This window comes from Berghia stephanieae, chromosome 13 (assembly GCF_034508935.2).
Source record: "Berghia stephanieae isolate SIO BIC M18660-M18661 chromosome 13, UCSD_Bste_1.3, whole genome shotgun sequence".
Taxonomy (NCBI): Eukaryota; Metazoa; Mollusca; class Gastropoda; order Nudibranchia; family Aeolidiidae; genus Berghia; species Berghia stephanieae.
In genome coordinates, this window is record NC_088372.1 from 28,676,457 (window position 1) to 28,701,723 (window position 25,267).

General features: G+C 37.7%; 1 protein-coding gene across 2 annotated transcripts; it reads right to left on the bottom strand.

Moving 5' to 3' along the window:
• Positions 1–1,920: 1,920 nt before the first annotated feature.
• LOC144958749 (SEC14-like protein 3) lies at positions 1,921–23,731 on the bottom strand. Of its 2 annotated transcripts, none has more exons than XM_078890927.1 (10): positions 23,490–23,731; positions 19,287–19,658; positions 17,601–17,769; positions 16,766–16,939; positions 14,833–14,922; positions 13,314–13,471; positions 6,755–6,866; positions 5,464–5,672; positions 2,879–3,063; positions 1,921–2,460 (listed from the first exon to the last, which is right to left on the bottom strand). In XM_078890927.1, the coding sequence occupies exons 2-10, from the start codon at positions 19,643–19,645 to the stop codon at positions 2,339–2,341; spliced, it is 1,578 nt and encodes a 525-aa protein (XP_078747053.1). In that variant the 5' UTR covers positions 19,646–19,658; positions 23,490–23,731; the 3' UTR covers positions 1,921–2,338. The 2 variants fall into 2 exon arrangements, with proteins under 2 accessions (XP_078747053.1, XP_078747052.1); XM_078890926.1 differs by lacking the exon at positions 23,490–23,731 and adding an exon at positions 22,122–22,223.
• Between the last annotated feature and the right edge of the window lie 1,536 nt (positions 23,732–25,267).

The following is a 25,267-nucleotide window of genomic DNA, read 5'->3' on the forward strand; positions in this document are numbered from 1 at the left end:
GGCGCAGTTTGACCAATCCATAGAGGGGGGAGGGGGGGAAGAGGGGCATTTTCTAATTTATAGGCGAGACGAGATGTGATGTATAAAATGGTTTTCTTTTAATCAAATATACTGCTGCTGCTAGTAAAATAACAGCGACAACTGAGAGAGTATCTTTTTCACCGGCATATTCCGTGATCTGAAATTTAATAGAAGAAGGGGGGGGGGGGGGGGCATGGCAATTTGATGCAGTAGAGTAAGCGTCATTATTCCACATAGCTCATTTAATAGATACAAAGAAATGAAAATATCGCATGTTATCACACCTTTCGTTTCAGAGAAACCCTAATTTTACCAGAGCATCATAACAAAAATATTTGAAGCATCCTTATTACCATTTGTAAAAACAAACAGAAAAAGTCGGAGTTTAAGAATTTTTTTTTTTTATCCAGCACGCGTCCGATTTTTACTACTAAAATAAATAGATTTTGGTTAATAATTTCCTGACCACGTTGATTATTCTGAAAGTCAAATCGTTAAATCCGAGAACCAATCATTGTAAAAAAGAAAAAAAAATAACCAAACAAATACAAAAACAAAACAAACAAAAGCAAAATCAAAACATTTTGATAATAAATAATATTGATAAGGTCATTGGAGCGCTCCAATATGTAGATTGAGTAATGGGATTCTTGATCCCCTGCGTTTGAGATTTTGAACTCGTTCCCAATGCGATGTCCAACCCAAGGTCGCACAGCACAGCGGCATTAGGAGCTTGTCACAAATTCCAAACTCAGGAGTTCTAGAATCATATCACAATAATACAATTTGCAGACCACAGTCGTGCCGATATTATGAATATTCATGGGGTGCCTTTTGTTCTCCTTTAGGAATAAGAAATATCGCCTTTTCGCCATCAGCTAAAACAGGAAATAAAATAAGATTCTTCTTCCACTCTTCCTCTTCCTCCCCCTCCTCCTCTTCCTTCTCTTTTTATATTTCTTGTTTTTCTTCCTTTAAATTAAATTTGCATTTCATCATCTCTCTGCAAAATTTCAGTTGATATGCAAGGGACAAAACTGCGGATTTATATCAAACTTGCTGTCAAGCAGGTATTATATCCCTTACTATATCTTGCTCTGAGTAAGAGATTAAAAAGAAAAAGAAATGTACGTATGGAACACTATTTCATCCCCCATTGACCGCTGCTTTTCTTCTTCTTTTTCTTCTTCTTCTCTTTTTTATATTCATTTTTTTATTCCTTTAAATTAAATTTGTATATCGTACTTTTCTTCAGAAATTTCAGTTGATATTCAAGGGGCAAAACTGCGAATTTAGATCAAACTTACTGTCAAGCAGGTATTACTTCCCTTACTATATATTGCTCTAAGTAAGAGATTTAAACAAACAAAAAAAAAAAATGTACGCATGGAACACTATTTCATCCCCCATTGACCGCTGCTTTTCTTCTTCTTCTCTTTTTTTATATTCATTTTTTTTCTTCCTATAAATCAAATGTGTATAATATCATCGTATTTCTCTGCACAAAAATACACAGTTGATATTCAAGGGGCAAAACTGCGAATTTAGATCAAACCTACTGTCAAGCAGGTATTACTTCCCTTACTATATCTTGCTCTAAGGAAGAGATTTAAACAAAAAAAAAATGTCCGTATGGAACACTATTTCTTCCCCCATTGACTGCTGCTTTTTGGCACAGTCAGTAATGCTTTGTGTAGTCGTTATAGGAACGGACAGTGTCAGTCTATTGCACTGTTTCACTTTTCACCACACACACATCTGACATAAAAACATAAAAATAGATTTTTGATTTTCCATTAAAAAAAAAAAGAATAAAAGAATAATTCGTTGTTTTGTCTCACGTTTTTTAACACAACTTGCAACCCAGGTGAGCTGATATTAATGATGGGATTTGACTTGTTTTCAATAAATGTGTATACAGAAAGCCCCACGTTTATTATCTCATCTTGGCATTATTAGAACATATATTGAACACGTGTAAAGTATGAAGCGAGGCCATTGAGTTTAAACACGAGAAGATGGCAAATGTAGTATTTTCTATCTATGCACAACTGAAAGTTTATATATGATGATAATGATGATGATGACAATGATTTTAATGATAATGATGATGGTGGTGGAGGCGGCAGGAGTTGAAGTGGTAGCGGCAGGAGTTGAGGTGGTGGTGGTGGTGGTGGTGGTGGTGGTGGCAGGAGTTGAGGTGGCGGTGGTTGTGGTGGTGGTGGTGGTGGCAGGAGTTGAGGTGGTGGTGGTGGTGGTGGGAGGAGTTGAAGTGGTGGTGGTGGTGGTGATGTGGTTGTATTAATGATGCCTCTCTTTAAGTTCGTGCTATAGGTGGAAAATCTTGTTTCCATATGAAGTGAGGCTCTGTCTTTAATTTCCAGAGGCGCCATTCTCTTTCTTCTTCTCCTATAAATGAGCTCAGATCCAACATTTCTCCTGAAAATATAAAAAAAAAGAGATAAAATCATAGGGGAAAAAAAATAAAGAAAAGACAAATCAACGTATTGTGAATAATTGCGAATACATTAAAAAAAATGTATAACATAGGATACATGGATAAATAAATATTATGCTAAAATAAATTATGAATAAATTTTTTAAAATATACAGATGAGGGATACATAAATAAAAAGATATAGAAGGAACGAAATTGATGTCACTCAGCTCTTTGTTATTGTTTTTAGACAGCCATTTTGATAAGTTCTATCCACCAGTTCCATCCATGAACATTCAAGGTTACACATAGGTAATTTTGTGTGTGAGTTGTGGCGGATGTTGTGAGTATTTTAGTTACGCGCACAGCATCAATATAAATAAGTAAATAAATAGATAATAATTAAAAATCCTTTCGTACCCAAAGGTTTCTTCTCTGCTAGATGTGCCAGTAGCCAGATTGGGGGTTTCACCTGGATTCTGTACAGGCCTTTAGCAGGAGAGGCGAAGTTTTTACAGTTGTCGACAACCATAAGATACCGGCCCGCCCCTTCACTGATAGTGCCTACCACGTGATTCGTAGAGCTCGTCGCAGCCAAATCAACCCTAAAGAAAAAGGAATATAATAATATGAGACTTATTATTCTAAAACAAACACACACACAAACAAAGAAACAATGGTATATTGTCAGCGATTATTTATGTGTCGAATTTTTTAAATTTTTAGTTACGTCCTACATGTTAAGTGTTGCTTTTGGTCCGGTAACCCTTGTAAAGCGCTTTGAGCTCGTTTAGTGGATATCGCACTATATAAAAAGCTCAATTAAAAAAAAACAACAACAAACTTTTATTAGATATGTCGGAATGAAATATATGAAGAAAATTGAGTTGAAAGTAAAATCAGAATAAAACCAAAAAAAAAAGTTAGGTTTTTGTGATGTTAGGATATCGTCATCCCAATGCTCTGTAAAATGGTGTCCGATATATATGATACAGACGAACCAGCATAGAAAAAGACCTTCTTCCCACCTTTGTATGAATGAGTGTGGCAGTTAAACTAAACAAAAAAAAAAACAAAAAAAAAAAAACAAAAAAAAAACAACAACAACAACAACAAAAAACAGAACAACAACAACAAAAAAACAAACAAACAAAAAAAAAAAAAAAATAATAAAACTAGAGCATTCTTACGGTGCAGTATCCACTAAACGTTCTCAAAGCGCTTTACAATATGGAGTTATAGTTAGACACCGAAGCTCGCCGACCGATCGACTTGCCCATCACGTGACCATTTTTTTTTCTCGCGTCCTCTCGTCTAATCTCGTCACTCCGGAATAGAAAGAGGAGGCGGAGCTCATATGATATAACGCAATGAAAGATATGTCCTATGACGGGTAGGGGGATATCACCTCTCTAAAACTTACCTTATTATATAAGATCTTGAGATTCTTATACAATCATCGATTGCTCGTTTGACAGTTCGCTTGTGAACAGTTAGGAGATCATCTCTTGATTTATGGGCAGGCGGCTTTGCGTAAAGGCGGTGAGTGTTGTATACATCAAAGAGTACCGCTGACCGATGGGTAAATAGTGGTTGTGTAACCCAAAAGCCCTGCCGTCTCGACTGCAAGGTCTTGTATGTAATAGTTGCGTCACCATCTCAAGGCTCAGGAATTAATTAGTGAGCTGATTCAAACTACGTGGTTTTCAAATTTATCGTATACGTAATCATTTGGAAGCTACAGAGAAAGGTGTTTTTGTGTAATCCCTTTCACACACACGCGCGCGCGCGCACACACACACACACAAAAACATATACAAACAATACACAAACAATACACATCCCTGGTCATCTATTGCCTATATTATTAATGTTAATATATACATCCCATGCTGATTGTCACTACCCCCCCCCCCCACACCCCCCAACCATTTCCACCATCCAAGTACCAGCGGCCTTTTCTCTTTGATTTCGTATCATGGTCTACCCGAAGCCCAACACTTCGATCGTTTGTGGGTCAACCCCCCCACCCTCCCCCCACCTTCCCCCGTAATCAATTTATAATTTTCTCTCTGTAAAGAGCGCCACATGCACAATTATATACTATTGAATGACACTGACCTTGCCCCTCCCCTAACACAAGCCAACAGCAACCCAAGCTATCCTCTATCACGTGACCTTAGATCCGATGCTGCATACCGCTTGAGAGTCTTCACTATCCAGATCTCGTTCATGGTCACGTGAGAAGGCTATATCCGTTCGGGTTCGGCGTTCGGCGTCTCGTTCGGCCCGATTTCGTTAAAAGCCTAATTACAAGGGGTCCCTAACCAACAGCAACACAGAACATGCAGGACGAGACATGGCGCCTGTTGGGCGATAATTGCAATTTCTTCCGCCTGTCAACGTGATTACTCATTTTACATCTGAGTACGGTGAGAGAATGGGAGTAAAAAGCTTTTTCCAAGGACTCAACTATGCGCCACTCAGAGCAGGACTCGAGTCCTGGACCGGATGAGGTTAGAGAGAGAACGCAAGGATCAGATTGTCGACTATTTCTTAAAGGAGTTCTGCAAGGTACGGAGGGGAAGTGTTTTCCAGACAGCGATAAACTGTGACACATGATTTGAATTTGACAATTTTCTCAACAGGTAGCCAGTGTAATCTTCAATGTAGAGACTTGGCACAGCCAAACCTCTGCTTATGAAAGACCAATCTGACAGCACTATTGTGGACAGTCTATAGCTGCCTGAGCACATTTTCCGAATCACCATTACAGTAACCTTGCTTTGAAAATAAATGGAAAAGGACGTTTTTTGGCCACATTCTTAGAAAGAAACTGCGGAAAAGTTCCAATTCTTTTTCAATTGACAGACTAATGATTGAATCATTGTCTTAATTTGATAGTCCATCGACATTTCCGAATCTAAGAATGTTCCAAGATTTTTGACCTTATCAATAAAATTTTTATTGACCGATTTGAAACAACTGGTTACGTTTTAAGTTACCTTTGTTCCTTGACAACACAACAGTCATCGGCTATCCGATTCAAGTAGACTGATATGGTTACAGGCTGGTTCAATTCGAGAAGAGTCCAGTACACGTGACTTCCTGTTATGACCACGTGAGTCTCTTTGACCAATCGCTCTCCTCCTGGTATTGTAAGCTTATGAATGTTGGCAGCGTTGCGTGGGTATGTATGCATCCATCTTGGTATCTGAGAAAGTGAGTGACGAAACATGAAACAATAAAGTAAACCCAGGCGTATCTGGACAGCTTTTTTTAAGAGGTTACCGCAAAAGACAAGAGAGGACCTCATATCATTAAGCGCACAATTAACCAGTAGATTTTTGACCAATCAAATCATGGAATTATGAAACACCTTCACACGTGCTCGGACAAACATAGTTGGTTGTTTATAAACAATAACGTGAATGAAATCGACCTCTTTCTGATCATTGTTATTGTTTTAAACCGCTAAATAGGTGACTAGATACCACACGATTTTCTCGATTATATTATTAGAAACTTTTAAGTTTACGCATATTTTTGTGTGTTGGTTCTATTGATTAAGTGGTGGAGCTGTGGGTATTTTACTAAAACACATATCATCGATAGTAAAACATGTGTAGCTAGCTATGTTTACCAATCACTGCCATTGTTTACATCATGACGACTGTCCGAGAGGCGTGGTTATCTAAGTGTCTATTTGACTAGGTGGGTTTCGTTGATCAATCGGTCTCCTCGTAGGGCAAGCATAATGCAAATACACAGTTTACAAATGCGATAAATAAATGAATAAATACATTTACAAAAATAATAATAATAATAATAATAATAATAATAATCTTCTTCTTCTTCTTCTTTCTTCTTCTTCTTCTTCTTCTTCTTCTTCTTCTTCTTCTTCTTCTTCTTCTTCTTCTTCTTCTTCTTCTTCTTCTCTTCTTCTTCTTCTCAGTTTACCAATGCGATAAATAAATGAATAAATAAATTTATAAAAATAATGATAATAATAATAATAATAAAAATAATCTTCTTCTTCCTTCTTCTTCTTCTTCTTCTTCTTCTTCTTCTTCTTCTTCTTCTTCTTCTTCTTCTTCTTCTTCTTCTTCTTCTTCTTCTTTGTGCGCCAAACAAACATTTCATTTTTCCAACTATTTTGATATGAAACTCAATGGTCTTCATCGGTGAACACCCGACCTTATACTGTTTTGAGACGGTTGGTCACGTAGTTTGTTTTGTTGTAGACAGGGGAGAATAAGATTAATGTAAGGATAAAAAGGAGTAAGGAAGTATCACCGTCCCGTCCCAGGTTAGATCCTCTTTGCAGAACGGGCTATTGTCGATGTCACACCGGTAACCACCGAGGTAAGCTGGAATCTGATACATTTCGATTCTCCTCTCAAGGTACCTTTGTTTTGAAACGAAACAAAACAAAACGGAAACAAATATTATTATGAGATTTGCCATCTTAAACACGGTATGATGTTGCGATAAACGCACACATATTTGCAGATCTGATAACCGAACACAATCCTTTGCTTGATTTAACATTGTTAGTTGTAATGGACAATATTTATCGACATTGAGCCCGTAACAACTTGGGTAATCAGACCTGCATATAAATACACGTCGGTTGCGATGAATACCATAATTTTAGAAATTAATTTTTAAGCTTTAACCTCCCTCCCAAACCCCCAAAATTATTTTTTAAACAAGTTTCCCCCCTCCCAAAACCCCAAAATTATTTGGGTCCCCGAGTTTGCGGTAGTACCCTTTAACCTATAGAGTGAATGCACTTGATGACCAATTCACCCCCTTGATTAATGACAAAATAATAATAATTACAAGGTTGGAAACACACGGCAGTGTTATCTAAATTGTTACCATGGAATCGTGTGATTTGTGATTTTCCTACACTTGTAGAAACATGACTCACTACCCATAGGACGCTAGTATATTGTGTGTTGAACCCGTGACCCCAAGAAGTCGAGGAGATAAGGCTCTAGTTAGACTAGGCTTTTTTGGGGGGTCGTAGATAGCTCATACGGTGGAGTCACAATCAGGAGGAGTTGTCGTACTAGTAATGTCGCGTGTTCGAGCACCCCTCGCCGCGGAAGTGTTCAGTCTCTGTTGTCTTCTGGAACTCACTTCATTTCTTGTTAGTATATCGCAAAGCACTTTAGAACTAGTTTTCTTGAGTGTATTATTGATAAGATGAGAGGCAGAAGAGAGTAAAGATTTGCACGGCTTTGTGGTCAAGTGGTAGATCAATCGCCTCTGGATTCCTGCTGTGGGCACAGAGTCCTTGGAAAAGGCTCTTTACCAGGGGCGGTTCTAGCCTATTTACAGTGGTGGGGCAAAGATGATTCGGTCATAAATATATATATATTATTTTTTATTTTATTTTATTTATTTATTTTTTTTTTAATTAATTTTTTTTAATTATTATTTTTTTTTCACCTTTAAAAAATAACATTTCAACCACAAATAATCACATTCACAATGAAATGACAATACAAGTAGATTTTAATTATTCCAAATGTAATCAAAACTGAATCACGAAAGAGAATACCACTAAAAACTAAAGCGACGAGACATAATGCGACAACACCTTGACAATACAAGTCCATTTCGTTCACTCGAAAAAATTAAAGATTTGCTTTAATCCCTCAACGGCGAGATTAATATTTCTGTTACATTATTGGTTTTCAGTAGTATGTAGTAACCTTAAAGTTTTAATCGAGAAGCAACAACAGCGATATGACTCGAGTTTCATTCAGAGCTCAAATTGCATTTCACTGCTGTCTTGATGATTAGAGTGATTGTGCCGGTGGTGGTAGTGGTTGGAATAGTGGTAGCGGTGGTGGTGGTGGTGGAGGAGGATGTAATTATGGTAGTGGTTTTGGTGGTGCTGTTGGTTAGAATGATAGTTGTGGAGACGATGACGGAAATGTTATGATGATGTTGATATTGTTTTTATTGCTATTGTAGTACTTGTTGTTAATATTGTTGTTGTTGTTAATGATGAAGATAATAATGATGATGATGATGATGATGATGATGATGATGATAATGATGATTATGATGACAACGACGATGTCGTCGACAATGATGGTTACCATACGATATTACAAAGTTTATTCAATCTTAGGCTTTCGACAATAAATCATACAATTTGATGACCACATGAAAGTGGGAAAAAAATGGTAAATGGAACCAAACAATAAACTGATACCATTAATAACCACACAAAAATACAACAATAGTAATACCACCAATACGTACAATAATAATAATAATAATAATAATAATAATAATAATAATAATAATAATAATAATAATAATAATAATAATAATAATAATAATAATAACAATAATAATAATGATGATGATGATAATAATATAATAATAATAATAATAATAATAATAATAATAATAATAATAATAATAATAATAATAACAATAATAATATTACCATCATCATTACTACCACCACCATCATTACTACTACCACCACCGCTACCACTATCACTACCACCATCACCATCATTATTACGTTTCCAATCATTTTTTCTCGTTTAAAAAAAATTGATATCTATCAAAACTGTCGAAATTCCGGTCATTTTTTAAAAGGGTAGTTAAAATATCTACGATTTTATTAGCCCTGAAAACTACGATTTTTATTTCCTATTTCAAGTAGGCAGCAGCTTCTTATGGTTCACACTATTATGTTATGACGATCGACCCAATCAGCAAAGTCCGGTCCGCATTCGTGCACCGTCGCGAACCCGCCCGGTAGCATCGTCACAACACACCTTTCGACTAGATGCTCTGCCGTTTCGGGTTCTTGCCCACAGCGTGGACATAAAGGACAGGAAGTTAGACCCCACTGATGTAACGCACCGGCCGTTAGGCAGCTCCTCGACCGAAGCCGATTCGCAGCTACCCAGTGTCTCCTCTTACTGGTATCAAAGCCTGGCAACTTCTCACCAAGCTTAGAGGAGTGTAGGTCCCGCCCCCACGAGGGATTGAATTCGTCCAAACCGACTTCCATCTCGTATGTGCAGCTCTGTCCGTAGTCAGGGATTCTGCGTACAAGGGTTGCCGGGACTTATTTCGGCTCGAAACGGGGGCACCGTTCATTATGCGCATGAGAGGGGTATCCCCATTCCCTCTCTCTTTGATCTTACTCAGCCAGTTTCCCGTAATGGTCTCCCTCCGGACATCGGGGGGCTGGATCGCTGCCATCACCGGGCCCCATTCTCTAGGGTTGTTGCTAGCGTTCCCGACACTATGTGCATCGACTTGCGAAGTTTTACATCCACCTTCTCAACGTTTCTGCTTCTACCCCACACTGGAGCGCAATACTCCGCGGTGGAATAGCATAGTGCCAGGGCGGATGTTCTCAGGAGCGCTTGGCTAGCGCCCCAAGTCGATCCCGCCAGCTTCCTCAGAAGACTATTCCGCTTCTCTATCTTCCGGGCAACCCCTTCGAGATGAACCCGATAGGTAAGGCTGCGGTCCAGCGTCACCCCTAGGTATTTTGGACGCGGCTCATATGGGAGTGGCTGGTCCCCGACTAGGACATTCAGTTTACGGGTGTGCCAACCACTGCATAAGTGAAATGCAGTGGCCACGGTTTTTGAAGTGTTCATCTTCAGGTACCACTTGTCAAAGTAGGATTTGAGTCTGGTGACGTCCTCGCTGAGTACGCTCTCGAGACGGGTCCACACTTTACTCTGAGTAACGAGTGCCCAGTCGTCTGCGTATCCCAGCCTCAGGGAGGAAGTGTTCGGCATATCGCTAATGTAAACGTTAAACAACATTGGCGCAAGTACCGACCCCTGAGGGACCCCATTCTTCAATTTCCTAACTTTGCTCGTGACGTCTCCCAGCGCGACGTGGAATTGCCTTTCCCCTAAGATCGAAGAGAACAACTTCAAGGTCTTTTTGCACCTTATGATTTTTGCAAGTTTGAGCATTAACCCATCGCACCAGACCGTATCGTACGCCGCTGATAGGTCTATAAACACAGCACCGCTACCACTATCACTACCACCATCACCATCATTATTACGTTTCCAATTATTTTTTCTCGTTTTTTAAAATTTGATATCTATCAAAACAGACGAAAATTCCGGTGATTTTTTTAAAGGGTAGTTAAAATATCTACGATTTTATTAGCCCTGAAAACTACGATTTTTATTTTCCTATCTAAAGTAGGCAGCTCTGCTATGACAAGTACTCGTATCAGTATCAGTTCCATAGTCAAAATAAGACAAAAAAAAACAACGTTTATTTAATCTTAGGCTTTCGCCAATACTTCATACAATACAATTAAGACAAAATAATGTTACGAATTTCTCCTCATGCATTCGTTAGACTATAACAATAACGACCGTGTTATCTTTACTCCTTACCCAACCAACCCCGAGCTTCCCGCCTCTTCATCGCGAACTATCTTATGTATGTATTAGCTTCAGGACGGGCAAGTACGGAATCTGCCCACCCTTCCGTATTTCCTCTATAAGTCAGTTAGAATTCAACTCTCTCCTTTTCTCAGAAGAGTATTTCTCGTATACTAATTCAAATGTTGAGCAAACCAAAATGGTGGTTGTATTTTATATATTTATTTAGTCGTGACTTTTGAATAAAAGTGTTTTGTTTTATTATACGGAATACAATAGAAAATTACATTGTTTTGCAAAATTATTTTGTCTGGCAATAAAAATACAGGGGTAATTACTTTAAGAATTAAAAAAAAAAGAACTAACAAATTAATTTGTTAAAAAACAAAAAAAAAAAAAAAAAAAAAAAAAAAAAAAAAAAAAAAAACAAAAAAAAAAAAAACAAATAAGAAAACAATTTAAATAAATGAGTTTTGAGAAGCACTAAAGAAAACGAGAAAAAAAAAGAAAAGTTTAAATGGATAAACAAATATATAAAAACAACACAAATCAATACTAAATTGATGTAAAATTAGTAAATTAATAAATTTAATTCAATACTGGAACATTCCCAAAGTCATTACATCAATGGTACCAGCACAAGTAAGGCAATAAATAAGAAAAAGTTCGTTTGCCAAAATCTCTATTTAGTTTTCACTGGTTAATAAGGTGGGCTCATTTGAATTAGCCCGACCTAGTACTAGAGAGGCCAGACAGCAAAAATCGGAGTTAGTTCACCGTCAGGCGACGAGACGATGAGATGACGATGTGGGCGGAGTGGAGTGGTTGGGGGGGGGGGGGGGGGTGATAAAAAAAGAACAGGAGCGTATCCTGGTTTATGCATTAAGGGATGCATGGTGATTCGCAATCTATCAAAAATACACACAAATTGATTTCAGTACGAAGTATAAAGTTTAAGTAGTAACTTTTGAAATTATCTAATTTAAATTTGATTATTTCAGACCTGGTAATACAGCATATAACTTGAAAAAACAGGCTGGTATTTGCCCACCCTGCCCATTATTACCAGCCGTCCCTGCTCTTTACTCACATTCTCTCACAAGACCATACTCATATGTAAAGTGAATACCTGGCCGGTAAGAGCGTTGAATCATTCGAAAAAAATGTTAAAGCGCTTTACGTGTTAAATATTGATGTTAGGTTGGGACCCCTTGTCAAGAGCTTTGAGCACATTTTAGTGAATATAGCCCTGTGTAAAAGCTCAACTCGTACGTTGTTCTCTACATTTCAACAGATGTTGTTGCAACCAGAATGAGTAGAAGTCCTTCAGAGACGGGGCATATCTCGGTTTATATAGCGTTAAGTGCAATAACAATTACCTGCTATTCTTTGAAAGTACTTTCTGTTAATAAGTCGAGTAGACCTTGCCACCAAATCAATAATGGATGGGACAGGGGAGGGGAGTCAGAAAAAAAACCCTTTACTCTCCTCTTCCCTTATCAATAATACACTCAAGAAAACTAGTGCTTTGCGATATACAAGCGTCTTATCCAGTTGGTAGTAAGACATTTTTATTGTTTGTTTAACTCTGCATAAACTTCTGGGCCAGAATAGATTAGCAACTTTGATCTGTAGCAGAAAACAAGCCAACAATCAATTTAAAAATAAATTTTGAAAAGTAAATAGATATGGATTGGTCATGTTCTTAGAAAACCGACCACAAGCATCACCCGGCAAGCTTTGACCCGGAATCAACAGGGTATACAAAAGAAGGGTCGACCACAGAACACCTGCAGAAGAGACGTAGAAGCAGACACTCGGCGTTCTGGACAGATATTATGGAGATGTTTGGAAGTGATGGTACAGGACAGAAAAATGTGGAAGACCGTCGATGATGGTCCATGCCCCTTCAGGGGCAAACGGCTAAAGTAAGTCAGTAAGTAAGAAAATGAGTAAGTAAGTAAGTAAGTTAGTAAGTAAGTAAGCAAGTAAGTAAGTAAGTAAGTAAGTAAGTAAGTAAGCAAGCAAGTAAGTAAACTACTGGATTAACTCCACGGACCTATGGCTCTTAAGAACTAAGTAAGTAGTAAACCTCACAGTCTTAATGACGCTTGCTGAGAATTGTGTGATTCAGTCACAGATTAAAAAAAAACCCCGATGAGTACATCTGCTCTCTCCATCCATGTTGTTAATTATAGTTTCCATTGGTCACGGTCCTGGGCCAGAGTTTGGAGGCTGCCAAGACCTTGTTGTGACTTAAGTACGGAAGGCACTGCAGTTTTTCTTAATTCTTCAGAGATGAATTCGGCCTCATCCGAATCTAGAAATTTCTGATATGTAGAGAGATCCTGGTTCAGGGTAGTTACTATTGATGTTGGTGGTCTCCCTACATATTTGTTGCCATGAAAGAAATATTCTTAAGAACTACATTTACTAATTCAACTCACTTGAGGAAGTTGTATCCCAGGACTGTGATCTTCGACCTTGTTATTCTATTGAGGTACGGTCTGAGGCTGAGGGTGAACTTCGCGAAGATAGTGGGTGGGTGAAGGATTATGAACTCGTGAACAAGGTAAGGGTAGTTGTCCTGCACAATGTTTATGTACTGTGGACAAATTGTGTAACAAGACTGATTAAGTGTTTTTTACCCATTGCCTGAATATGGTCGGTGACTTGACGTCACCAAAAAGTATCAGGTCGAGGTGGATGAGCCATATGTCAAAGAGTGATATAGTGTGTGTGTGTGTGTGTGGGTGTATAAACATATATATATATGTATATATGTATGTATATATATATATGTATATATATATATATATATATATATATATATATATATATATATATATATTGTGCGGCTATGTGGTCTAATAGTGGTATGACACTCGCTTTCGGATAGGAAGGTCCTGAGTTCTTGGAGAAGGCTCTTTACTAACATTCTCTCACCGTACTCAGGTGTAAAATGAGTACCTGGCCGTTAACAGCGTTGTCTCTGTTGGGAAAAATTGTAATATCGCCTAACAGGCGTCATGTCCCGTCCTAAATATATTTATATAAAATATAAATTGTATCACTCACTTATATGTGGCCAAGACATACGTTTCTGTCCAAAACGTATATATATATATATATATATATATATATATATATATATATATATATGTGTGTGTGTGTGTGTGTGTGTGTGTGTGTGCTTGTGCTCAGAGGTACGTTGTATCGTCTTGTCACAAAAGTCAAGTAACCTTTTTCGTGGTCCGTGATCGGTGGGGGTGACAGTGATCCTGGAAAATACTGGTCCCGATGTTGTATCCTTGTATAAGGCAATTTACACACATTACCCCACTTAACTCAGGTGTGAATGAGTTTCTGGCAATGACAGATATTGTAAGAATATCAATAGTAAAATGACGCCAAAAGTCGACTAAAACTATATGAAATGGAAATATGGTTCTATATCGTAGAGGAATCGATAAAAGAAATTTAATTATGAAATGCAGTGGGCATTATGAATTCGTAGAAATGCTCTATATAGCTTATGTACCAAAAACAAAACAAAAACAAAAACAAAAAGAAAAAACAAACAAATAGGCAACAAAAACCTCATAACAAGCAAACAAAAAAAAATCAAAGGAAAAAGCAAATAAAACAAACAAACAAAAAAAACCAACAACAACATAGAGCAACATACCCAAACAAAAAGATGGAACAAAATAACTATTGGAGAGAGAGAGAGAGAGAGAGAGAGAGAGAGAGAGAGAGAGAGAGAGAGAGAGAGAGAGAGAGGGAGAGAGCGATTCGAGTTAGTTAAGTGGGCTCAAGAGATTGAACTACGGCCGCCGCAACCCTATCCTTCTTTGTTGTTGTTGTTGTTGCTTTTGTTGTTGTTATTATTATTATTGTTGTTGTTGTTGTTATTGTTCTTGTTGCTGTTGCTGTTGTTGTTGTTGTTGTTAATATGATCCTCACCTCTCTCCAGATTTCCAGGGATGGTCCAAAAGCACTATCAGGCATCCCCTTCATGTCAACAACCACCAAAATCTCACAGGAGTTAGACCTCTTGGAAACGAAAAAAAAAGGATGAATGATAGATAGATACAATGCGCTTGGCTAAGAAGTTCATAACATTGTCATCCGGAAGTATAACGGACCAACACACAAAACTATGTGTAACCTTGAACGTTTATAGTCTGATTAATACAGTTTAGTGAGAATTACTCATAAACATGGATGGCAACTTCATACAATCTATACTTACTTAATCCTCTTCGGGCCCTGGGGCACACAAGGCATCCACCAGACATCTCCATTTTTTTTTTGGGATCGCCTACTTTTGTGGTAGCTGTATTCCAGGACAGGCCTGCTTCCTTTAATTCTTTCTTTTTGTTTTCTTTTTATTTTTGTTTTGTTTGTTTTTGTTATTTTTTTCATGGTCCTTCAACAGGAATGATATACGATAATGAATAATAATAAACATATGTGATCAGGTGTCTTAAAACGGTATTATCTCGGTATGATTATGACTCTGAAAATGGAATTTAGAATCTATTCTTTTAAAAAAATAGGGTAAGAAGTCAAAATAATTCCGTACAGTCCATGTTAAATGTTTGCCAATGAGCACAGAAATACTGGTAAATTTCAAAGTTATAAATCTATTTATTCCATATTGACCTACAAAAACTTGCAAACCATATTCAAGTTGAGCTTAATTCTATCACCCGTTGACTCAAATGATTAATTTAAAAATCTGCTTGGGCATAATGATGGTAATCATAATGCTTAATTTGCCCTGGGAATCGCCGTCTTTCCGCCCTGTTGCCAGATTGATTTGCTCGTACCTACAGACTTTTATTATCGGACCGATTTTGATCGTTGATGGCTTAATCTCCATCTATGTTAATTTTTACAATACAGTAGTATTATGATTAAAATAGACGAGTGTGTGTTCGTAATACCCTTTATTTCTTCGCAAATATCGGCGGGAATGCAAGAAGAAATTGTATATTTGTCCTCCATCCCAACGACTATAATCTCGCTCATTAAAAGGAGAAGTTGGCAATGGTTGGGGCATGTCTGTCGCAGACCTGATGAAACACTGATAAGAAAGGCTCTGCGATGGACACCCCAAGGAAAGAGGAAGCGAGGCCGCCCCAAGGAGAGGGACATAAAACAGAGAGGTCTGTCCCTCGAGATGACCCGAAGAATAGCTGCTGACAGGACCAGGTGGAGGATCCCTTGCATCGCCTCATTTCCGACAGGCATCACTGTTCCCATGTTTTCATCTCCCAATAAAAACACCCCAATAATAAATAAGAATGTCAATCTATTTCGTGGGTACTTTATGTTTAAGTGTGTGAGTCAAATGCATACCTTGACTTCTTTTTTAATCATCTCCATTTGGTAAAACTTGTGCCTGATGAGATTGTCCCTGGGCACTGTCTTGGAACGTTTCGTGCTCAAAACTCTTCTTCAGCCAATTAAAAAAACAAAAGGAATGTCAATATGTTTCGTGTGTAACGTTTGTCACATTGTCCTCTATTTCACTCTCAGTAAAATAACAAATGACTCCAAACACCCCTTTTCTCCCAATAGTAGTTGTAGCGTATGGTTACACTTCCAAATTCATTTCGTCAACCAAGCTTCGAAAGTCTTCCTCCGCCCCAAGAACCGTCTCAAAGCCACCTTCAAGTTTAGTTACTGGACAGTGGAGGACGACGTGAAATCCGTCACTGGAACTGCCTGACATTTCCGACAGGCATCACCGTTCCCATGTTTTCATCTCCCAATAAAAACACCCCAATAATAAATAAGAACGTCAATCTATTTCGTGGGTACTTTATGTTTAAGTGTGTGAGTCAAATGCATTTAATTTATTAAAGACACACACAATGCAATATAATACCTTGGCTTCTTTTTTAATCATCTCCAGTTGGTAAAACTTGTGCCTGATGAGATCATCCCTGGGCACTGTCTTGGCCAAGCTGTCCATGTCCATCTTTCCAAGGAGTTCATACCACACGGGTCTTTTCTGGCGGTCTTCACCACACAGCCCACATGTGTAGTGGTATTGGAGCACCTGGATTGAATAACTAGAATATTAGCAATATATTACCATTACGGAGTAAGGCGCTATATATATAAACCATATATGTATTATTATTATTATTATTATTATTATTATTATTATTATTATTATTATTATTATTATTATTATTATTATTATTATTATTATTATTATTATTATCAGTATTATTATTATTATTGTAATTATTATTATTATTATTTTTATTATTATTATTATCATTATTATTATTATTATTATTATTATTATTATTATTATTATTATTATTATTATTATTATTATTATTATTATTATTATTATTATCATCATCATCATTAAAATGCGAAAGAACCAGAGGAAGACCTACAACAACATTCGCTTGTAATTGTAACTCTCAAAGATGACCTAAAAGGACTAAATTTATGACAACACCATGGGACTAACATCACACCCCAGCAGTTGGAATCACTGAGAGTGATAGGACAGATTAGAGACAAGTGGATGGCTTTCACAACATTGATCTGCAAAACAGCCGAAGCTGCAAAGTCCTAAGACCTTGATGGCAAAAGGAAATTAGTCAGTCAAATCGTTAACCCCCTCGAATCGAGTTTAGGGTTTACTCTAGCCTGACATTACAGCTTATGATATCGTTTTCACCAGGAATATTTTTTCCTACCTTTGGTGGATCAAAATCTGTCAGAATATCGTCCAATCTCATGATGCGTCTGGTTTCACAATGTTTTTTGAGTTTTGCCTCAACCATATACACGTTAAGGTCAAAGGTTTTCAACCACGCCAAGAGTTCAATGTCCGATAGACTAACAGCATGCTGGTATGTGGGATGGCTAAGGAGATATGGAATAATGATATACTATAATATGTATATTGAAGGTATAAGGAGCGCAACTATAAAATTCTTACAGATGATGTGCAATTTCTTTTAATAATGATCCACCACCACCATCACCACCACCACCACCACCACCACCACCACCACCACCACCACCACCACCACCACCACCATCACCACCACCACCACCACCACCACCACCACCACCACCACCACCACCATCACCACCACCACTGCACCAGCAATCTCAATTGTGTCGACTATGAAAAAGCGTATGATAATTTGAACAGAGGATACAGTAGAAAATAGCACGGGATTATGGTAAAACTGCTGAACCGTAACAGCCAAACCTATATTATAAAATAGATGCAGTATATAGAACATGATGGTGGAAGTCTTACACATTCTTTTCCTGTAAAAGCAGGAGTATTGCAGGGTTGACTTCTTGCCCCATTTCTATTTCTATTGGCGTTTGGTATTGTCATCTAAATGAATCATATCAATGAGTGATAACATTTTACATAGTGGTGTCACAGAACAGTTGAATAATATGGATTTGGAAGACAATAATTTGGCAATACTCTCTCAGAGTCGTGTGCGCATACAAGAATAGTCAAACAATATTGATTTTGAAATTGAAGCATCAAGATTGCGACTACAGTTTCACAAAGTCAAAATAACAATCATGAATACTCCAACTGTATTAGGAAATAAAGAACCAATAATGTGGTCGAATTTTCACACATTGAAGCATTTTAGATTATCAAACTTTAAGAATCCGCTAGGCCCTACTTATTTTGTAAAAAAGCAAAACCAGAAGGCCAAACAACAATCAAAGCCTGGGAAAACGTTACAAAGCGATCAAATTTAAATTTAAAAAATAATATTGAAAAGAAAATAAAGAATACAACTGTAATGTGACAAAAAAAAAAATACTGGGAAACTCGATAGTAACATTGGAACCAAAAATAAAAGATTTTACTGATTTATAATGAGACAGAAAACCATGAAAATGTTCATATTAATTAGATATGGAAACTGTGGCAAAAAATGAAGAGTCAAAAAAAAAAAAAAAACAAACCCAGAAAATCCTGGATAGGAAGTGTGGAATCAACAACTGGAAAGAGAATTATAAATGAATGTGCAACGCTGGCCCTTGAGTGAGAGGAATGGAATTCCAAGGCGTCAAGCATCTGAAAGAGACACGAAACTCCGGCAAGGTAATAATAAATATGCGCTTATAATATATTCTAACTTTTACCCTTCACGAAATGACATTAATTCTTTTCATTATCTTATATTACTATAATTTAGTATCGCTTAAAGTTTATAATTTAGACTTAAATTTAATTTGTCTGCGTTTTGTGCACATCGACATAAAACCGGCTTTGCACAAATGGGGCAAGGAATTTGCGGCCTAGATAGATCATCATAACATAGAAGTGTGACACCAGTAGAAGCTGCCAACGCGGGATTGGCACTGCACAAATTTATTCTTTCATGATCACTTACTTAGTAAAAGGTCTTAGCCTTGATCTGAGGCGTCTCAGAGCTTTTTGTTCAGGTGTCTCCTGAGGCACGTCGAGTTCCTTGAGGCATGGAAACGTCTTGATGTGAGGCCGTCTCCATTGCAACATTTTGGGTTTTTGTGATTTCGGCTTGATGTTGCCGAAAAGACACGGCGGGCAGTCGTCATCATCCTTATCACCCTTCTCCTTCTCCGCTCCCTTCACTACGGCAACACCTGAAATTCTCCGTTTCTCAAGTTTTTGGTTAACACTCTTCGTTTTATCCGTCTCATTTTTCGCTCCCGTTTCTTCCGTCCTAGTCGCGCTCAGAATTCTTACGGTGTGGTGCGAACTTTTGTGCATTGTAAATGGTTGCCTTTGGAAAAGAAAAAAAAAAAGAAATTAAGGAGTCTAGAACTAAAAACTAGTGCGGGGCGGTCCTTGGCAAGCTTAAGGACCACGGTCCTACGGTCCTTGGGAAATGAAGACCGCAAGGACCGGTCCTACCGGTCCGTTCATTCTTGAACCGTTAAAGACCGCTACACGATGAAAACCGTGGCCTACAGGAGTAAAACACACGGAGTAGTCACACTCATTTCAAATTGTAACCTAATTAGAGAAGAGGGTGATGCCTTCTTTATTTGCTCACCGTACTTCATTGTTACTTCGATAATTTAATAAAATTTGAAATTTATCCCCATTAACGGAGATAATGGCATCGCCCAAGGCGTTGATCGAGTTGTTCGTGGCGTTGATACACACACGCAACTCCTACCCCCCCCCCCCCCCCCCCCCCCCCCCCCCCCCCCCCCACACACACATTAGAGGGTAGCGAGCATTGAAGAGTAAGAGAGAGACGTGAAGTTATAATAAGGGGGGGTGGATGAGGTGATAAGAGGGGTCGATGGTGACTTTTCGCCAGATCTAACAAACTCAGCTACCCATTCATTGCTGAGTAGACAGGGATTCAGAAAAAAATCGACTGCACCCGGGATCGATCTCTGGCCCTTTGCGTATAAAGAGAGTGCTCTATCAACTGAGCTATCGGGGTCCCCAAATATTCTATTGACTTTTTTAAAATTCAGACGTTATAACTGGGTTTTTTGGAAGGAAGAAACTAATGAAACTCATATTATTTGATTAGTAAAAACACCAAACGAAATTTTAATATTATTGTATTATTTTAAATGACAACACTGCGATAGAAAGGAGTGGTGACAAGAGATGGACAAAAGAAAACAAAAAATCGGATTTGCTACTTGCTAGGTTCGACACACACACACACACACACACACACACACAAACACACACATCTTTTGTAGTCACATACATTTCAAACAATAACCCATTAGAGAAGAGGGGTCATGCCTTCACCATAGATCATTGTCATTGCGATCATTATGGTGTAGTAAATTTTGAAATTTACCCCGTATAATGGAATCGTCCAAGGCGTGCGCCTCCTGTTCCCCCCATCTCACACACGAAAGGGCGGTTTGCGGAGTGGAGGTTGGTGGTCGTCTGCCTGTATGGTCGTCTGTGTCGTTTAGTGTCAAAGGGGTAGTCAGATTAATTAAGTGGATTGGTGAATAAAGAAGAAATAAGGCGAAGCAACATGAAGCATGGTAAGATTATCAAGCTAATGAGCCGCAACCGGGCCGTGTTTTGAAGAACAAGCCCAGCAACCAAACAACAAAGCTGGAAAAAGGTACAAAGCGATCTTATTACAAAAATTATTACAAAAAATAGAAAGACGTATGACAAACGTCATAGAAATACGGACTTCGATGGACGATGCACATAAAAAATTAAAGATTTAAAGTATTTTAAGAAAAAGAAATGTTAAAATCTTAATTGGTAATGGAAACTCGACAAAAAAATGAATGAGTAAAAAAAAAAAAAACAAACCAAAAACGTAAATCAGTGTGAATCCAATCACTGGAAGAATAAATCGGAGTGCAACTGGCCCTGAGTGGGAATGTAATTCTCCAAGGCTTAAGCATCTGAAAGGACACAAATTCTCGAAGCTATATTCCAAGTCTATCCTTTAAATACGTTAACTTTTACCCTTCCTCATTATTCTTTTTCATTATCTTTCCATAAATTAGTATCCTTCAAAGTTTATAATTTGGATTTAAAATTCCATTTTGGCACTCGAATAATGTTTTGTCATAATGGGCAATGAATTTCGGCCTTAATTTCTTCAATTCTATAATTATCCCAGTGAACTCCACTCGATTGCACTGTCAAAATTATCTTTCATGTCCACTTCTTGTAAAAGCCTAGGCCCTTGATTAGGTCGCTCCACAGCCTTTAGTCAGGTCACCTGAGCACATCCAGTTCTTTGATTTTGGATTTATGTAATATCTGTTTTAAATGCTGTCCATTGAACATTGGTTTTTGATTTCAGACTTGATGTTCCGTAATTTCACGCGGTTTCATGGTCATTACATTGATCACCTATCTTGACACTTCCAATTATAGTCAACTTGAATTCCTCCGTTTCTATTTGATAAGCCTTGGTTTTATTTTCATTTTCGCATCATCTGTTTTTCGTCCTAGTCAGCGTCCAGCTTTTACGGTTGGCTGCAACTATTGCATGTAAGTTGCCTTTGTAAAAGATAAAAAAATAGAAATTAGGATCCTAGAACGTAAAAACATTTTTAATCAGAAGTTAATTTTAAAACTTTAGTTAACACCCCTTTTAAATTGTTGGGAATCTTAAACATTAACTAGTAGTAAGGTTAAAAACTAAGATCGAAAACACAAACATAAAATAGAATATCTATAATTAAAATTATTATATTGTAGAGATGGAAGCAAGACTTCAGTGTGAACTTACAAATGTTTAAATCAAATCCCAAAGAAATGCAATAATTCAATTGAATTAAAAGATCTCTGTTTACATTGCTGGTGCATGTCCATTTCCTATTTCCTTTCGTTTGGGAACGCACCGAATTGCACTTTGTATTTTTTTACTTTGGTTACCAGAATAATGAAAATGTTGCTGCTTGAAGCTCGAAGGAAAAAATAACAAAAAATATTGAATTGTAAGCTTCGGTTTATTTGACGAAGACAGACACTGTGGACGTTTCGGGTTTATCCCTTTATTTGTTGATAAAGGGAAACCCGAACCGTCCACAGTCCTGTCTTCTTCTAATAAATTGAAGATTACAATTCAATATTTATCGGGTTTATTATTGGTTACCAGAGCGTTTTTTTTCTCGAATGCTGAAAAGGATGAAATGAAATTGAAATTCCCTTTATTCATCCCCTACGGGAAGTTTGTCTTAAGGTTGTATTTCAAGGGAAGGCTGGAAAAACCTAGGCCCCGGCCGCAGTGCAGCGCCGCAAAATGAACTTAGACGAGGTGACTTGCTCAAGGCCACACGGCTGCTACTGCTAGCAATGAGCGGCAATGTGGTTTTGTGGTAAAACACTAGCCTTCGGACCGGATGGTCCAGGTCGGGATTCGAGTCCCATTCTGAGTGGCGCAGAGTTGAGTCCTTGGAAAAGGCTCTTTACTCACATTCTCTCACCGTGCTCAGGTGTAAAATGAGTACCTGACGGTAAACAGCGTTGTCTCTGTCGGGAAAAAGAATGGTGATGGTATGGATTAACTGGCGTCATGTCTCTTACCTTGGGTACCCTTTTGGACACGTTTAGTGGCTATTGCTCTATATAAATACTTAAGTTTTATAAAAATAAATTTATAATCCTAATTTTAATTATTAAAAAGGGGAAGGGAAGGAGATACAGGAGGAGGGGGAAGAGGAGACGGAAGAAGAAAAATGAAGAGGAGAAGATGATAGTAATTATGATGACGATGATGATGATGATGATAGAGATGATGATTATGATGACGATATATGATGATGATGATGATGATGATGATGATGATGATGATGACTGTCATGATGATGATGATGATGATGATGATGATGATGATGACTGTCATGATGATGATGATGATGATGATGATGATGATGATGATGATGATGATGGCAACGACGACAACTTCTACCAGGATTGTGATGATAACACTCTTTTTGAATAAAACCGTGAGGCGAGAGAGGCAAACAAACAGTTCAACTCTCATTACCTCCATCCGTACATCACCACACTTACTCTCACACCAAACACAGCTTTCGTCAAATAGTCAACACTACACTAATCCGTTAATCCACAAACCACAAGCCAGCAGACTCACCGCTCAATGGATTATCCAGACGTAGTAGATTATCAAACCACGATAATCCCATCACAATGAAATGTCACTGGTAACAGGTAAAAATAGAAATATTCTTCTTCTTTACAATGCTAAGCTTGGAAAAAAATGAATTGATAGTGTCTTTTTGGGATCAAACCAACGGACTATAGGTACCAAAGTCAGGTATTAATCTTTAAAAAAGTGACAAATTAGGGACACAATGAAAAAACAAAATCCGAACTGGAGTTTGTGTGGAATGGTGCGGATCATTCAACATTTCACTGGAACTTCCCGTATACTAACAAAAAAAAAAAAACACCAAAAAAAAAAAAAAAAAAAAAAAAAAAAAAAAAAAAAACAAAAAACAAAACAAAAAAAAAAACAAAACAAACAAAACAAAAACAAAAACAAAAAACAAAAACAAAAAACAAAAACAAAGAACAACAAAGATCAAAAACAAATAAAACAACCCCCCCCCCCCCCCCCCCAAAAAAAAAAAAAAAAAGATTAAGATTAACATGGTATCTTGCAAATTTTGAGTGAGAGAGAGAGAGAGAGAGAGAGAGAGAGAGAGAGAGAGAGAGAGAGAGAGAGAGAGAGAGGAGAGCAAGAGAGAACTAGAGAGATAAAGAGAGAAAGAAATAAAACCTTAAAAAACTTTTGCGCAATATCTTCTAAACGTGCTCAAAGCGCTTTACAAGGGGTCCCTAGCCAACGGCTACACTTAACATGTAGGAGAAAACATAGCGCCTGCGAAGCGATATTACAATTTTTTTTTCGGACACAGACAAGGCTGTTAACGGCCAGGTACTCATTTTACACCTGAGTCCGGTAAGAGAATGTTTCCAAGGTCTCAACTATGCCCCCCTCAGAGCCGGGCTCGAACCCAGAACCCTCGGATCCAAATTCGAGTGCCATAACACAATTTAAAAAAAAATAGCCACATTTATGTAGACTGTTCCATTTAGTTCACAAAGCTCTGAATATTTAGCAGGATGTCTTCCGTTTGAGATTTGATCCACTAACTCTTGATTATCTCTTTACTTACCAACCATAGAAAATTCGTCACATTCGTTACGATTCAACCAACAATTTTCTCATTCTGATTTCTTTTTTCTACATCCCACCATTTAAAGAGAATATTTTGTTATAGCTATAAAAACTTGACACTGTCTTGTAGAGTTTATTTCGCTGAAGAATTTTATACATAGAAAGTGATTTTTGCTTTTCTGTTTGAATAAATAAATCTATTTTTGTTTAGGGTGGGTGTAAAATTTGGGGTAAAATTCTGAAAATGTATGGTAAGGAGAGCGTTAAAAAAAGAAAAAGGCGTGCTATCCATGACATCACCATGAAACACGATAGCATCATGCAATATTACTTGAGCTGAATGTCAAACCGATTCATGCAAAATATTCCGTTTGTTCTAAGAGGTAGCTCAGTTGGTAGAATACTCGCTTCACACACCGTGATCGATCTTGGGTGAAGTCGAGATATTTTTCTGTTCACCAAGCAGTAATTGGTCTGTTATATCTGGTGGAAAATTCATTGCGAATAGACCAGTGTCCTATCCAAAGGATAGCAAGTAATTACTATTGTCCGTTTCACGTTATAGAAACCCGGATAAACTCCGGCTCCACAGGCCTTATGGCTCCGAAAGACTCAAAGAGTTCTGAATGTTTAGTAGGACGTCTTCCTTTAGGGGTTTGAACAGCAATTACCTTGATAGCCAAGCAAGCTTGTTATCCATAAGACCACCATTGCACATGGTACCAGTA

Bases quoted from the DNA above. Each gene is read 5' to 3' on its own strand.
- LOC144958749 (XM_078890927.1), bottom strand. From the start codon at position 19,645: ATGCACAAAAGTTCGCACCACACCGTAAGAATTCTGAGCGCGACTAGG. The intron at 6,867-13,313 runs GTGAGTTGAATT...TTCAAAACAAAG, and splicing joins CTGGGATACAACTTCCTCAA to GTACCTTGAGAGGAGAATCG. The intron at 3,064-5,463 runs GTAACTTAAAAC...CTTTTTCTTTAG, and splicing joins TGTGTTGTCAAGGAACAAAG to GGTTGATTTGGCTGCGACGA.